Source organism: Brienomyrus brachyistius, chromosome 14 (genome assembly GCF_023856365.1).
Source record: "Brienomyrus brachyistius isolate T26 chromosome 14, BBRACH_0.4, whole genome shotgun sequence".
In the NCBI taxonomy this organism is placed as follows: Eukaryota; Metazoa; Chordata; class Actinopteri; order Osteoglossiformes; family Mormyridae; genus Brienomyrus; species Brienomyrus brachyistius.
Window position 1 is genome coordinate 12,114,087 of NC_064546.1, and position 16,844 is coordinate 12,130,930.

At 40.3% G+C, this 16,844-nt stretch overlaps 1 protein-coding gene across 3 annotated transcripts in view; it reads left to right on the forward strand.

Annotated features, from left to right (window-relative positions):
• The first annotated feature begins 3,030 nt into the window (after positions 1–3,030).
• LOC125707601 (kinesin-like protein KIF13B) overlaps positions 3,031–16,844 on the forward strand; it is a 42,227-nt gene continuing 28,413 nt past the window's right edge. For 2 of the 3 annotated variants that reach the window (XM_048974847.1, XM_048974848.1), the window contains exons 1-6: positions 3,031–4,255; positions 7,557–7,641; positions 14,364–14,376; positions 14,579–14,639; positions 15,409–15,501; positions 16,124–16,304. In XM_048974847.1, the coding sequence (XP_048830804.1) occupies positions 4,186–4,255; positions 7,557–7,641; positions 14,364–14,376; positions 14,579–14,639; positions 15,409–15,501; positions 16,124–16,304 (503 nt within the window). In that variant the 5' untranslated portion in view covers positions 3,031–4,185. The remainder of the gene's footprint in view (positions 4,256–7,556; positions 7,642–14,363; positions 14,377–14,578; positions 14,640–15,408; positions 15,502–16,123; positions 16,305–16,844) is intronic. The other variant, XM_048974850.1, reaches the window with a different exon arrangement.

The following is a 16,844-nucleotide window of genomic DNA, read 5'->3' on the forward strand; positions in this document are numbered from 1 at the left end:
GCAGAACAGCTTTGCTTGATTCATATCAAGAGCATTTTTCAAGAACTGACCATAATTTGAAGGCTTTGCTAGATAAAAGAGAAAGCCGGCTCGCTGTATGAGAGATACTGAAGCACAGCATTCTGTGTGGTCCGATAAGGGGAATGGCTGTACGCTAGCTGCCCCATAAAAACGTCTGACTGCCCCTGGCCCCCAAGCTGCTGCGTTCTCCTCACACGCTTTCCCTGCTGTTCCTTGTTTGGTGCTATAATCACTGGTGTTGGTTTGATTGCCAAAACACTGGTATTTCAGTCGTTGACTTGCCCAGATTTTTTTTTTCCGCCAGAATTTCGCCAGTGACTTCAATTTATTTCTCAAACACTGATGTTTGGGGCAGTTTCACATATAAATAAAATGTACGTTTTATGTTTTCATTTATAGTCGTTTTAAAATTTCAGTAATCACAACAGTAAGCTCAACTGGCTTTGGTATAATGAAAAACTTTTTTTTTTTGCAGAAATAAAGCTCAAAGAAAATAACTTTGCAAAAGGAAGCAGATCCTACGGACTATGAGTAATATGTACGTAACTTCATTATTACATCAGCTACTTTATTTGAAGCACCATCATGAGTAACTTTATATTTATTGAATACAAAACGCAGGGCAGACTTGGCACTCTGCGGAAGAAAACCGTCAGGGCTTTCGGACCAGAGGTACCAGATTACACTGTCCAAAAAAAGATATATGCAGATGAAATTGCCCATTTCACAACTTACAATTTCATTTAACCGAAAAACTGGAGGTAAATCTGTTTCATAATGAAAGAAATGAAAGAAAGAGGATAAAGATAATAGGTTCACAGTGCCCTCTAGTGCAGAAACACCGGATATTACACCGTTAGTATTGAAAGGTTACCGTTAAGGCTTCTTACTTCCATACACTGCGATGGTCAGCAATTAACTAATGCTGTCAGGGTTGGACTGGGTTTGAAAATCTGCCATAGACTTTGTGTCCCTCATTATGCATTTTGCGAACCGACGTACCCATTGGCCCACTGGCATGACAGAAAGTCATGATAAATATAGGTTAACGGCATCTATAGCTGACGACAATATGTTTAATTAATAAATTAAACAACTGAAATGAGAGAGCAGTTTTTTTTTAAATACTTTTTTTAAAAAAGTAAGGAAGTTTCAGGTTTTACTGCACTTTGGGGACAAATGTGATCTATATCCCCCCCCCCCACACACACACACACACACACACACACACACACACAAACACACACATTAGGGTATAGGCTATATATCTATGTGGTATAATTTTAAAATGTCATCGATTATGAACAAGTTTTGCAGTAAAACATCCATCCATCCATTTTCCAAACCGCTAATCCTACTGGGTTGTAGGGGATCCAGAGCCTATCCCAGAAGCAATCGGCACGAGGCAGGGAACAACCCAGGATGGGGGCCGAGCCCATCACAGGGCACACTCACACACCATTCACTCACACACACACGGGCAATTTAGTAACTCCAATCAGCCTCAGCATGTCTTGGACTGTGAGGGGAAACCAGAGTACCTGGAGGAAACCCAACGACAACATGGGGAGAACATGCAAACTCCACACATATGACCCAGGTGGAGACTCGAACAGTCGAACAGTGTGAGTCAACAGTGCTAACCACTGCACCACCATGCCGACCCTACAGTAAAACATTTTCCAAAAAATCTGAAACACCTGGAACTCTTTTCCCAGGTCCTTGTTGAAAGAAACCCTCCACATCATTGATGTCAGAAGAATCTGTTTTCATCTAAGAGACAATCCTGGGGAAGAAGAAGAGGCTAATTGGAGTTGCTAAATTGCCCGTAGGTGTGCATGTGTGAGTGAATGGTGTGTGAGTGTGCCCTGCGATGGGCTGGCCCCCCATCCTGTTTGTTCCCTACCTCGTGACCATAGCATCCGGGATAGGCTCCGGACCCCCTGCGACCCAGTAGGATAAGCGGTTTGGAAGATGGATGGATGGATTCAATGAAATATAACACAAGACACAAAAGAAGATATTAACCATTTTATTCTGTTTTGTTTTTGTTTGTATTGAGAACAACCCAGTATGGAAAAGGCATTTGATATTATATATTATATTTCATGTACAAAAACTCTTAAGATTGCTTATTAAAACGGTACATCTGAATTGCACAAATATGTACAGAATATAATAAGACTGTGGAAGATATTTATCAGGTGTTCTAAGGATAAGACCTCTAAGAGTCCATGTGGCATTTGTATTTTCGCTCAGGTTCCCTGGCACTGTAATGTATAAAATCGAAAAGTAATCAGATAGCATTTGGGCATTACTGTAGAAAGTAGAATAGTAACCGATTAGCCAACGCGCCGACTTAGCAAGCCAAATCCCCTTTGTCTCAGGCGGGGGATGCCGGCAGTGAAACTTGCCCTGGACGCTTCATGGGCTTCAGCCTGTATCGAGTAGACTTTCTTTTTGAACGACTCTTTTAAGAGAACGAGGTGATCTCGCTCAGTAGACTGGTTCGTTCATCTGACTCATCGAGTGATTCTTTGTTCATTTTGTCCGCGATACAATCTTTTACTACCCATTGGCATAATAATCTAGAGATGCCTGAAAGAGTCAGTATGATTAATGTAACACATAGGCCTAATGCCATACACACACACACACACACACACACACACTTATGCACGTATGTACGTTATTTTAATTATACATATAAACCTCATACCCCCCCTCCTCCATGTTTGACCCAAAGTTACGCCCTTGTAAATACTGATTATGGTTTATGACTTCTAAGGTATAATTTGAGTAAGGTAATTTAATGGAGTATACATGTAATTCATTTTCATGCATGTTTATTAGACTGTTTTAAATATAAAAACCAATAACAATAACAATTCTTTTAGTTGAACGAACTCAAAAGAACCAGTTCTTTGGAAATAAACCTCCTTTCCATCCCTGCCGATTGGTAACGTGAAGATTCGTTGACCTCACCAACATGCCGATGAACCCGCCCAGCCGCTGATCCCCCGCGTGCGCGACCTTCTTCCCCGGAGGAGGCGGTGCGAGGTTATTCTAGGTTAGCCGTAGTGACCGGTACGCGTTCGGGGAGTTAAACAGGTGGATTTTCTTCTAAGTCGGACAGTTCGAAGAAAATTTATAAAATTGAAAGTAAAAAAAAACGGAAACCACTTTTACCCGGATCGGAAAGACGCGTAAAGGAAGCTGACAAGATGGACGTTGTTGCCGGCGCGTTTGCTTGCTGAAGAGGGGACGCGTAACTGTAGGCATCCAGTTAGCCATCTTCCAGGGTTACCAGCAGCTCGCTGTCGGCGAGGAACGGAAGAAAGGCCGAAAGTTAGCGGTAACTGACAAACTACTCCTACTTTTTTATCGCCCATATCAAGCTCGTTTCTTTGGAGTTCAGAGCGAAACGCTTAATTAAAGGCGCCCCTGTCCTGCTTAGTTAGCCGCTAGTTAGCTCCTCCGTGGTCCGCTAGTTAATCACCTGATTTAGAATGACAGTCTAGGTTGACAAGCGTAGAGCTCGATAACAGCATGTCAGGCTCAATTACAACTAAACAAAAGTTAAAACTCGGAATAAGAGACGAAACGCTAAGTATTATTTAATTTGCTAGTCAGACTAGCCCCCGGAGATAGGCGTACGCATAGTTTTAGTAGCAAGTTGTTGTATATAGGGTAAATTCGCATGGAGTCGTTATTTTAATGAGCTGAATAGAGAATAAATTTAAGAATCAAGGAGTTAATACAATGCAAATATAGAACGGTTGGATAGCAGGATACGTTATATAATATATTTAACTTATGCAACTTGCAAAGCCACCACATCTGAAATAATCAGCAACTTTTTAGTTACGTTATGGTCACGCCATTAATGCACAGAGGCAGAATCTGAAAGCGTATTGCTGCCTGTTTTTTTGTTGTTTTTTGAGGTGGAAGAACGAAATAGGTGTTAAATATTTATTTTCTTTTTCGTGGGCGCAGTCGGAGACAAGCTCTACCTCTATTCCCAAAACTGCTAAAATATATATATATATATTATCGGGACGAACAGAAGAAGATAAGCTTTAAAGTTAAATGTCCCAGATTTGAATGAGAAGATTGACAGGGGTCAGAGCATTCCCAGCGTATCCCGACTGACTCTCAGACACCATGGGGGAGTCCCACCAGCCTGACTCCAATGTGAAGGTCGCCGTCCGAGTCCGGCCCATGAACCGGAGAGGTAAGTGAGCTGGGACGCCGCTTCTCAACGTCTAACCTCCATTTATTGCCTCCTGTAACCAAAAATATTTGTATAAGTAACGTTTCATATATATATTAAGGCCGTAATTGTTTTTATGCATAACAAGCTGATGGAATTCTGTAACATTAGTCACCTGTAATTGCTATAACCACAGTCCAATGAAAATATTTACAATTTGGATTACAAATTCATTAAAAAGAGCACCTATTTATGTGAAATATGCGTTGTAAATAGTATATTTTTGATGTTTCACTGTTTGTTTTTATTTTTTTGATAGAGTTAATGTAAATATTTTGCGATGGGAGTCAAAGTGGAACTTCCTACTGTGCACCATACAACAGAACGGTTAATTTATTGCTCATTTTAATGTTGGGTATAAACAGTACTGAGGGAACCGAAATTTCATTTGTTTCATAATGAACACAGGAGCATGCAAACATTTATCTGATACTTCATTAATGATTATACTATGAGAAGAGACATGGCTGTAGCACTGGCTGGAAAATGTTAAAACAATTTAACATTTTATTGATGTTAACCCAAAGCACAGTGTAACAAGTCTGACATAAGCTTTCAATCACTATATCAGAAAACAGAAGTGACTTATTTAAAATTCATTGCTACTTGTTACAAAATCAACCATACAAGTGTAAGGAAGGCCAAAGATTGTCTAAAGGGTTTCTACCCTTTCCTTGGTTAATGTCATAATTTATGGAGAGAGTCACCAAATTCCGTTAGTAATTAAATATGAGTTGCTATTTTAGACTGTCATGTGCTTTCAGAATGTAAACAAATGTGTTACCCTGTCATGTGCCTTACTGTGCATTCATAGAGAGTGTTGTAGTAGCATTAAACTTCTGGCGTTGATACTTTGCTAATGTTTAATGGGCTCTGGTGGAGCTGGTCTGCGCTGTGCTGGACAAAGGCAGGAAGGGAGACACAGAGCTAAGGGCTAACATTGCATAACTGAGCGCTTTCCCAAGTCCACAAAGCTGTGGAAGGGCAGCCTTTCTGCAAGTTGTCTTCTCCCCTCAGCCCTTCGTTCCTCTTGTTCTTCAGCTTAATGCCACCGTCAGCTTTGCAAGGTGTTTTTTTCTGACTCTCAGTATGTGGGATTTTCAAAAATCATCATGTGTATATATGTGGATATTAAATCGAAAATCATAGTGGGTGGGGGGGAAACATTTGCTTATGCTGCTGTTAATAGAACTGGACATAATTTAAGTAATGAAATTAAAGCATGGTGGCCTTTTCCCCTCTATATTTTTGACTTGTAAATAAGGGAGTTCTTTGGCTTAGTGGTGTGTGGAGGAAGCCTGTGTTTCCTCCGGCAGCCACATTCGCTGCAGTGGCAACTCACCCTGGTCACATGACACATCCTCTTGTGGGGGTCATGATTCAGCCTTGTTTCCCTTCAGCTAAATTCTCTTTGCCACCGGATTTGTAATGTAGAGAAATCATCACAGGCACTTATTGAAGTGATAGTTATTGGTCTATGCACCATCTATATATTTGATCATTATAAGCAACTAAGATGAAGACACGGCTGCATCCAAACCCCAAATTCACCTCAAATTTATGTGGAATACAGTTGTCATAAATTAAAGCCACCTTTTAGTTGAGTAATATTTTTCCATTTAACAACAAAATACAAAGTCTTTTTGGGTGGAAAAAATGTAATCATTATGCTTCAAAAGTAGGGCACTTCACACTGTATTCTAAAAGAAGAGTTTGTATCTAGATTGATTCCCCCTGTACCCATGGTTAAGTTGTTGGTAAATTGATTTAAGTTGCATCCAAATCAGAGCTGGACTGAATTGTGTCGTAATTTGTTAATGTATTAAATTTAGCTTTGTCTTGCTTAATGCATTTATTTTTTTAAATGAGCTTATATTGAAGAACTGACCATATATGTTAGAACTGTGTGCCAGGTGGAGGTGTAACGGTACATAAAACTCACAGTTCAGTACAAACCTCAGTTTTGTGTTCATGGTTCAGTGCAGTTTGTTATGTGGTAAAAACAGAATTTGTTTTGAAATGATTTATTATTAAAACTGCAAGCACAATTAGGAACAGTTGCAAACCAAAGGCAAGGCATCCGTCAATGTGATTGAATAACAAAATGTAATAGACACTTATTTGTATAAATATGTAAAATGAAAAAATAAATAAAAATAAAAAGTCTGCATCTCAAGTCATAATGAACTGAATTCCATGTTCTCTGCTGCAGAGTATGATTGCATTTTTGTAGCATTAAACACCCCTATAGTCATAATTATTTTTCTTTCTTAGCCCAGACTGAATTTCCTGGCAAAAGTGCCTTAGATGCAACTTGCAGAGGCTGTTTCTACCTTGTTCCGGTTGTAGACACACGTGGAAGATGGTGTTTCAAATAAGTTAGTGTGCTGGATGCATTTTTGGCAACATGTTTGAGTTCGATATAACACGGGCAACAAATGTTCTTGCTCTTATGAACTGCTGTTTCTCCAGTGTTGGTGTAATTTTTTGCAAAACCAAGATGTTCCCAAAGTACTGACTTAACTGATGTGGCGGGGGGGGGGGGGGGGGGGTCTCTCCAAGATGTCCTTTTGCCATTATGACATTAGTGCCATTAGTTGGGGCACTAGCCCTAACTAACTCACAGCTTCAATTAGCATAATATTTTCTGTCTTGAACATCTACTGGTGAATTTAGGTTCCTCCCGTGTTACTAAATATCCATTTGTTTCATTGGGCACTCTGAACTGAAAGTGATGTACTGAACAGTACACGATGAATACCTGTACCATTACATCCCCATCGTCCGTGATGAAAGGTTGCTGGTTCAAGTCTCGTGACTGGAAAAGTGCTGCCACCATTGAGCCCTTGAGTAAGGGCATTCACTCCAACTGGCTGATCCTCCCACTTGTACTTCATTCTAGATAAAAAAATATCTGCTAAATAAATAAATGTAAGAAATATAAGATTGTATGTTTCGCTTGTTCTTCAATGTTAAGCTGACGTTTTGTTCAATGGCCATGACTTGTAGCTGTACTCTTCAAACGCTTGAAGCATTTGTTGTCTGACTGAAGAGATTTTCCTCTGAGCGAGTCTCCCACCGTTAAGGTGGCACAGAGGATGACGACATGTGACCTGACAGCCGTTGTGTCTGCATTTTCCTAACACATTCAGGGGATCTTTGGGGTTCCTTTCTGTGGTGGCTATGCCTTGACGTAAAGCAAATAGAGCAGTGTGAGACTTTTTTTCTGAAATGATGTATTTTGTCTGCTCCCGTAACACAGAGAAGGACCTGAATACGAAATGTGTGGTGGAGATGGAGGGAAACCAGACCCTGCTGTACCCAGCCAACATCGGCAAAGGAGACAAGTAAGCAGGGTGTTGGGAAACTTGGACAAGCAGATTGATACTTAATAAATGCTAGTAGCAAAATGATCTTGACAAATATATACAGAGTCATGTCGATTGTATGATTCTGAATGCTCTGAAGGGACTTTGTTTGCCTTTTCTGTTTTTAAGTTCAATTTCTGTGACAATTAAAAAGTGCTGTAGTGCTACTGTTAACCAGTGGAGGGAATTCTCCTTTTGGCTCCCGGTTTGAACTCATTCTCACCTGCTGAGTGTGAGACAAGGGAAGATGACTGTGGGACAGTGATGCGTTTAATCGTCCACCCAATTGCCTGCCTGCTGTTTTCCCGCCCCCTCCCCCTGTGCTGTGTGTTGAGGCGTAATACTTCTTCGTCTGCCCCCAAACCTCCCCAGCAGACTTCTGTTGCCATGGAAACAAGGAGGTTAGTTCTAGGTCATCAAGAGCTATAGGACCCTGGTCAATATATTTAAAAAAAAAAAAATCTACAGAAAACTGAATATCATTGCCGTATGAAGAAAGCACAGGTGCTGTTTCATATGTAGACCTGCCATATTTGGGTTAGGCTGAGGTGTAGATGTGTTGAACATGCGGACAGTAGCACAGTTGACTAATAGGAGGCTGACTGATATTCTAATATGTGTGTGTGGCGATTCTTTGTCACGCAAGTGGCGTTGTTTTTATAGCACTTTCTGTAGTTCTGGATGATCATTTGTAGGATCGTGCTGTGACATGCCTCTTGTTAACCACAGACAAACATCCATTTTGTGGTCCTGTGTGACCTACACTGGGTAAATTCCTAAGGAACTGCTGTTGTAATCTTAAGCCAGGCGCTAAACCCAAATTATTTCGATCGGTTGCCTATTGTATGCGTGTAAAAGTGTAGAGTCTTGTGGCTGTTTTGCATACACATCAGACGTGACAGATAATGCGTATATTTGCGCTTCTACTGCAGATATTTGGTGCAATGCCTTTGTTACTGATACAGTGTCAGAGTGCACACGCTGTCCAAAAGCTACAGCTCGCTGTTATACTTTCAGTGATTTTTATATGTAGAACTGTGCCTTAGTAGGTGCTTTGGAGTAAAGTGTTTGCTGAGAAAAATGATACGGGGAGGAAAAAAATGAATGCATCTTTTTCTGGGCACCTCATAGAAGTTTAATGGGCTGAGCAGGAAATCTGGTGGTAAAGGAGTCTTATCTGTTGTGGAAGCCACAGCTAAATAGGCAGAACGGGGATGAATGTTGTCATGGTCCAAGCTTTCAAGAAAGTGAAACCACAAAGGCATAAGGTAGATAATCTCCATGGAGAAAGAACTCGGAATGTTAACCAGATGCGACAACTGCATGGCCCATTGTGATTCCTGTAAATGTTTTGGAATATTAGTTGTTTTATTACACTGAACTTGTAATATATATCTTTACTAATTACCAGTTTCTTGTTTTTTGTTTGGTTCCTCATTTTCAGTTTGATATGAGGAATATTTTGGAAAATGAATAGGTGGGACAAAAACTGTACAGCTTTGTACAATTGCAGCTATATACTGGAACAACAACTAATCGAGTAATTACCTTTAACAGGATTGTGCTCATGGAAATCAAAAACATCGGTGCTCCATGTTGTAACCAAACACAACTTGGTTGGGTTTGTGAATACTGCTCTGATGTATATTTGTTAGAGAGTAGTTTGACACACAGAACAGGGAGCTTGTGCGTTCCCCCCAAACCTTACAAAAATGTTGCAGATCTTGAAGTCGAACAATTCCATTTAAAAGAAAAAAGATTTACATTTTAAAATGCTTCTTTGGTTGGCCAGACCTTGACCTAACAAACGCTCCTTCCAGCCCATGCTGCTTATCTTTGGCTTGCTAAGGGTGTTTCTGTTTGCTTGCGTAAATGTGTCATGCCTGCTAATTCATTGTGAGTGCTTACAGCATATTTATTTCGTCCCTCACGCTGCAGTTGAGAAACAGCTGCCTGTTAAAGATTTAGCCGTTCCTTCTTGTGGCGTCAGAACTACTGTATCTCGTGGCTCAGTTTTCCGGAACTTAATGAAAGCATGAATTATAGATGAACTATAGAAACTGTTTTGAGCTCAGTGTTGGTAGGAGACATAGAGGCAGATATGCATTTGGCAGCCTCTAATATCATGCATTTCCTTCATGAATAAATTCTCATAAAGCATTTTATATCATTCGTCAGCATCCTCTGATTCATACCCCATTCCCTGTATCTTAAAGGGAACATCATAGAATCTTGTTCATAGTTTAAATGCTTTTAAAAAAGGCAGATATAACATAAAGGATAAAATATTTATTGGGGGGCATTAGTTCCAGAGTCCCAAATTTGCCACTGGTGACCAATAATGATGCTTTTTTTGGGGATTTCCTTTTACCCATACGGGATCAAAGTATTACAGTCATACCTTGTGTGCCTCTCTCTCGTACTTATGAGTCAATTAAGTATGATATACCCAGTACTTAAATATAGGCCAGGTTTGGAACACATCATTGTTATTTGTATTGCCTAGTCATTGATGCAGAAAGTACTGTATATAACTGTTTTGTCCAATTGAAAATGCGGAGGGAAACCTAAATCTTGATCCCCTTTGTTTCTGTTGGTTGCTTTGCGGCTCACATGTGTCATATGGTCAGGCAGAAATTTTATGGGTACTATATCACTATTCGTTAGTGATGTACCGATGTGATATTCGGATTGGTATTGGCGCCGATCCAGGCCTATTCGACGGATCAGGTATCGGCGATACGTGACCGAATCCACGTCCGATACTTACTTATTTAGGTTTTGCAGTCTACAAAGATCTGATTTCCTGTACGATCAGTCACACGACAGGTCTTTCCCATTTTAGATCTGATTTTGTGGCTTTCAAGCTGAACGTTAATGCTGCCCCTCAGTTTTTCTGCTTCTCGGTGTGTGTAAGCGCAGTGACTTCCTTCTGCAGTGACGTCATGCGCATACCCTTCACATTAGGCGGAGTGTAAGAACATCAGATAAAAGGGTGACAATCTGGGTATTCTATGGTTTACAGAGCAACTTAGTAGCACAGCGATTTGCAATCTTTTTAAAAACAAAGTTTTGAGAGGTGGGAGTACCATTTACTGGAAAATCCCACTAAAAGCACGAGACAATGCGATTAATATGCAATAACACAATGGATGATTTGGGAGTCATTAGCATGGGCAGTTTTGCGCACTTGCTACAGCTAGAGGGGCTGCTGTCGCAACAAGGGGTTAGTGCCAGTGGGAGAAAAATTGTGGGGCATTTTAAGCATTCGCCGCTCGCGTATCCTCCCTTGGAAATTATTCAAACTGAACTGCAGATGCCTCAAAAATGCTTAAAACAAGATGTGCCAAAAAAGTGGAACAGTACGTTTATATATGTTTGTAGTAGTGTAAGATTTAAAATCTGTATTTATTAGTTGAAAATTATGAATATATGAAGTATAAATATATATTTATTCTATTTAAAGTAAAAAGAGCTCCTGTATCGGAAACTGTGCAGGTATCAGCAGTTGTGTATCGGAATCAGATCGGAACTGGAAAAAATGTGAATGGGCCCATCCCTACTGCTTCTCTTTCATGCATCTTGCGTGTGACCCGGCTGATGTCTTTAACTGCCGCTTAGCCCAGTTGTTTTTCTGCCCGAAAGTTCTACTGTGACACCCTTGATATAACTAGGTACTGTACAGTATGTACCAAGTGCAGCTGTGGATCAGTCAGAGTGTAAACTGGCATGCAGTGATATGTTCTGTTGTGAGTGTCGCTAAGTGTTTAAAATCAGAAATGGTGATGTTAAGAGTGCTCAACACAGGCCTTAGAATCTATGGCTGAATGTCATAGGGATCAGCGCAGTGTGCCCTTCATGCAGATTAACACAAACACTTTAGGCTCAGATGTTACAGTATTTGTCAGGAAAATCAGTCATGCTCAGTCCTTTCGTAAATAAAGCCTTTTGTTTCTAAGTTTTAACTAGAACCGAAATAGGGTTATGGTTTTACACTCTTAAGTACTAAAGGGTCTTGTGAGAGTAGCTAGCTCATAGTCTGAGAGTGTAGCATTAAGGCAGAGAGGACAGATCCGGGGGCACACTCATGAGGCAGAGAGCAGAAATGGCTTTTCATTTACCCTAGTGCCCCTTTTATTGTGGCAGTTCACAGCAAGGAAGAGTTTGCCACCATTTTCTTGTGCCTGCGGTGTAATAAATGATTTTCAAACGCGTCAACCTTTCCCACAGTTACATTCAAAGTTACGCTAGAATCAATAAAACCCAAAACTTCATAGAACATCTCATTATATTGCTATTACAGCTAGGTTTTGTGAAATAAAGTCAACAAACTATTGAGAAAATAGACATTCTCTGCCTTGGGAGGGAACATAACGTCCTGCCCCAGGTCACCCCGCCTACGAAAGACGTGAATATCTAACAAAAACAAAGTCCTGTCCGACATGGTTTCAGAGGGACACTTATACTTGCCTTCAAAACAATTGAAAAGTCAGTGTGGTTTTTGTTCCTCTTTTTTTTCACCCTTGAACCAAGTGTAAGTTATGGAATTGAGATGTTGGCAGCTTTCTGAAACCTTTCAAGTTGGAACTAATTGTATATGTTTTTGTGTTTTTGTCTTGTGCTTATGCATAAGTTTCAAATTGTGTCTCTCACACGCAAACTTGACTCCCATGCAGACACCCCCTGACTGAAGTTCACCCTGACAAATGCCACAGGGGGCTCAATATCTCTGTTATTTCTGGAATGTGACAGCAGGAGACTGCATAGCTCCATTACTATACACTGATCACTTTGTTTGCTGCTCCCCGGTTTTTTAGCTGAGAGGATGAGGTTTGCTGGAACCGAATGGACGTGTTTTTCCTGGTTCCTTTTTCCCTGCCGTTCACAGTAGCGTCATGAGGTTACGGCCACTTTTCTGTGTCTGCGCTTTTGTCATCTGTGCAGTATTTGCCCTCAGGGTAGTCGGCACAGACGCTGAATGTGACATGTTTATAAAGCATAAATAAAATTGCTATAATTAGAATTCACAGGGGATATGATGGAGGGGAGAGAGTCTGGTCTTTTATAGGAGCACTGTGGCTGATTGACTAAGGTGAAAGAACACAAAGGAGTATATTTTAGTGCTGCCTTTCTTTTTTTAAAAATGGGGCTTTTTATGATTTTGTGTTAAAGAAAATATCCCTATTCTTCAAAATGTTTTTGATAGAAATAAGAATATTATGAATATTGTCCAGTATGTATTATATGAATTTGGTATTCAGAGGGAAAAAAAAACGCATATAGGAGGATTGTTTTGCAATTGCTATTTTCTGTTATTCGAGGCTTATCTTTGCATTAGCTTGGTTCTTTAGGCAAGTGCTTATTCATTTCAAAACGTACAGTTTAACTAAATAATTCAATAATTGTCACTTTTATTGCCCATAATTCATATGGCATTAGGTAGGTTTTTGACTTTACGTTGAAAATTTGGTATAATTTACTAAACGCACTGAGAGCTTTATAGAGTAATTGTAATAAAAAATACATAAAAATGCAGCAGTCTTGTTTAAAAGCTTTTCAAAAGTTTATACGTCCCATGCCTGAGGTCGCCTTCAGGAAAAACACGACTGCAATTATAACATTTCAGTATTCATAAATAAAGAAAAGCAAAACATAAGCCACTCCTGTGTAAGTTTAAATCTGAACTGTAATTATGAGTACCACTTTTGCACGTAAGAGGCGATGTGTGAAATTTCGAATATTCATTAAAAATGAGCTGTAAAACATGCAGTTCCCAATCTAGCTAAATGCTATTGAGTGTTCACTGCAACAGTCTCTCCTGATTTTCAGAAATTCAAATATCGAAGTTCGGTCTTGCTGGATCCCCAAGCTAGCTTTAAGCCATTATACGACCGATATACGGAATATTAGAGGAGAAAGGAATTTCACTGTTTTATTGTGGGGGAAGGGGAGACGGTTCTCAGTTTTTGGCAATGAGTAGTGTAATGCAGAGTTCCCAAGTAACACGTTATTTTATCAAACTACTGGCAGAGGATGGGTGCGTGCCTTTTATCCCTTCAGTGCCCTAGAATGCTCTAGTAACACATTATTGCTTACAGCACAATTACATTTCCTGACACTGGGTTGAATCTTGAATAATTATTTACTGTGTCATCCGAGCAATTGAGCAAGCTCTTCTTATTGACTAATCGCTTGTTTGTGTTCAGATTCGGCAAACAAAGGACAGTTGATGACATGGAGTTGATGGCCATTTATAGGGTCCTGGTTTCTACTTCAGTACATCCTTCCTGATTAATTCTCATTGCAATTTCGAACAGCAATTCCACACAATGCATTGACGTGCTTACAAACAATGGAATCTGATTGTTAATGAACCATAGTGAATGCATGTATTTCTGAGGACATTCATTTTAATTTAATGGAATGTTTTGAATATCTTGTATAACATTTGAAAATGTATGTGCCAGATTTGGGAAATGGTGGGGAAACACTTTTTGCTATCCAGATATTTTTAATTTGTCTGTTTGTTAATTATGAAATAATGTTGATCAGCTTTTATATTATTTTTCAGTCACTGGCCTGGACTATTTGCTCAAGCAAGTAGTTGGTATTCGAAAGTATTTAATTCTGAGGTGAAAAATGCATTAAATCTCCCCCTCCCCTTTTCCCCCCCATCGTGTGCCCTCCTTGAACCACACCAGGGGCCAGCCTAAGGTGAGGCCTTAATATTTGCATTTTGAAGTAATGCATACTATATTTTTTAAAAACATGGCTTTGGTTGTGAAACTTGCATGCATTTTATGAAGCTGCTAATCTTTGTGCTTTAGTTAAACATGTAAGTTTTGCTTTAATCAGCCTGTCCTTGCACACATTTGGTTACCCTATTCTGCTATTTCCTTGTATTTCTTCTCTGTAGGTTTTTGCATATGATTACTGTTTCTGGTCTATGGATGAGACGGACACAGATAAATTTGCAGGTCAGCTTTTTTGACAAGCCATTTGTGTTTTTATATTGAAAATACATTTTACATTTTAGTCTCCCCCCCCTCCCCCCTGATATTCTGTTCAAAAAGTAGGGTTTGCACTGTTTTTGGTGCTGTAGCTAGTGGGTAATAATTAACCAGAGCCTTACCTGGAAATGCTGTAAAATGTTATATATCCTTAACTATTAAGGTTATATATTACAGTTGCACAAACATACAGGGGGCGGCATGGTGGTGCAGTGGTTAGCACTGTTGCCTCACACCTCTGAGACCCGGGTTCGAGTCTCCGCCTGGGTCACATGTGTGTGGAGTTTGCATGTTCTCCCCATGTCGTCGTGGGGTTTCCTCCGGGTACTCCGGTTTCCCCCCACAGTCCAAAAACATGCTGAGGCTAATTGGAGTTGCTAAATTGCCCGTAGGACTGCATGTGAGAGTGAATGGTGTGTGAGTGTGCCCTGCGATGGGCTGGCCCCCCATCCTGGGTTGTTCCCTGCCTCGTGCCCATTGCTTCCGGGATAGGCTCCGGATCCCCCGCGACCCAGTAGGACAAGCGGTTTGGAAAATGGATGGATGGATAAACATACAGCCGATGTGGAACATATTTCGAATAATGTATTTCTTGATGAAAATAGTTCATGATTTAGTTTTACCTAGGGGTGTTGTCACACAATCAAATGCATACTGCTTATCTTGGCCTTGGCTTGCTTAAATATAACCAGTGTGCGATCTTTACTTTAACATTAGCATTTGCCTTATTTTGCAGGGCAGGGTGTGGTTTTTCAGTGCCTTGGGGACAGTCTCTTGGACAATGCCTTTCAGGGCTACAACGCTTGCATCTTTGCATATGGACAGACTGGTATGGCATGATCTGTGGCGGTGGTAACCTCTGTAGTTCGGGTGAAAAGGCTGTGTATGAGTATGTTTGCCTGCACACTAAGAAAATAGAATTATTGTTTTAATCATTATTATCCTCGCTGTTTAAGTCACTAGACGGAGTCGTGAAAAAACCTTTTTTTGTTTCATAAATACCCCAATATTTATTACATCAAAATCACATTGCCATATTTGAAAAATGACCAATACAATGTTCTGTCATAGCGTATTATACAAAATACTTATTTCTTGTTATGCTCTCCTGATCTTGTTGTATCTGTTCTTCCGACCAGATTGCAATTAAAGCTCATGTCACTTCATTTGTCCACACCCCCATTATTATTAATGTTATTTTTTTTTTAATGTCTGTGATGTAATAGGTCAACCAGAAAAAGCCCAATACTAACAAGCTGAAAGGATCCATATCGCCACCTATTGTAGTCAAACATACTTCAGTCAATAAATCGATTCCCCTCCCATGCATGTATACGGGGACAAGGACAATAGTCCTATTAAATGGCGTAATTGAGCTATAACCGTGTGCATGTAAAGGTATTGTATGTTGCAGATTGTGTATTTCAGTGTAATCCCTGGATTTCCTTCAGGTTCTGGGAAGTCTTACACAATGATGGGCTCTGCGGACCAGCCGGGCCTGATCCCGCGCCTCTGCAGCTCGCTGTTTGACCGCACTTTGCTGGAGCAGCGGGAGGGGGAGAGCTTCACCGTCGAAGTGTCCTACATGGAGATCTACAATGAGAAGGTCCGTGATCTGCTGGATCCCAAAGGGTAAGAACTTTTATGCGGCTCCCGGTATGACAGACGCGTCGTGGTCAGAAGACGGATATTTCCAGGAACAAGTAATCTATTTTAATGCAGTGAACATAATGGCCTTGCTTACCCTTCTGTTTTGGGTTTTACCTGTTTGTGGCTTGAACTATGAACTATCCATCTGTTATGTACATGCCAATCGGTGTAGGAAAGATTTACAGAAGGTATGCATGAGTTTCGAAACCAGACAAATCTTAGACAAGAATATATTATGTATTAGTTTCTATTTGCCTAATTATAGGTTCTGTCATAGCTATGAATAATGGAAGGAATTAACCTAAATAATTGCATAGGGAATGTATGATGATGATGATGTTTAATGCGGGTCCTAACAGCTGAATTTAGGTGCATCAATCTTCTAACCATGCATCCTGGTCTGGGTCATTAGGGGACCTGGTCTGAGTCTGGGTCATTACGAGACCATCCTAGACAGGGTCCTTCTGCCTCCCAGAGCACATACACACTCATTTGAAGACCGCAGTTAGCCTAACTGCATGG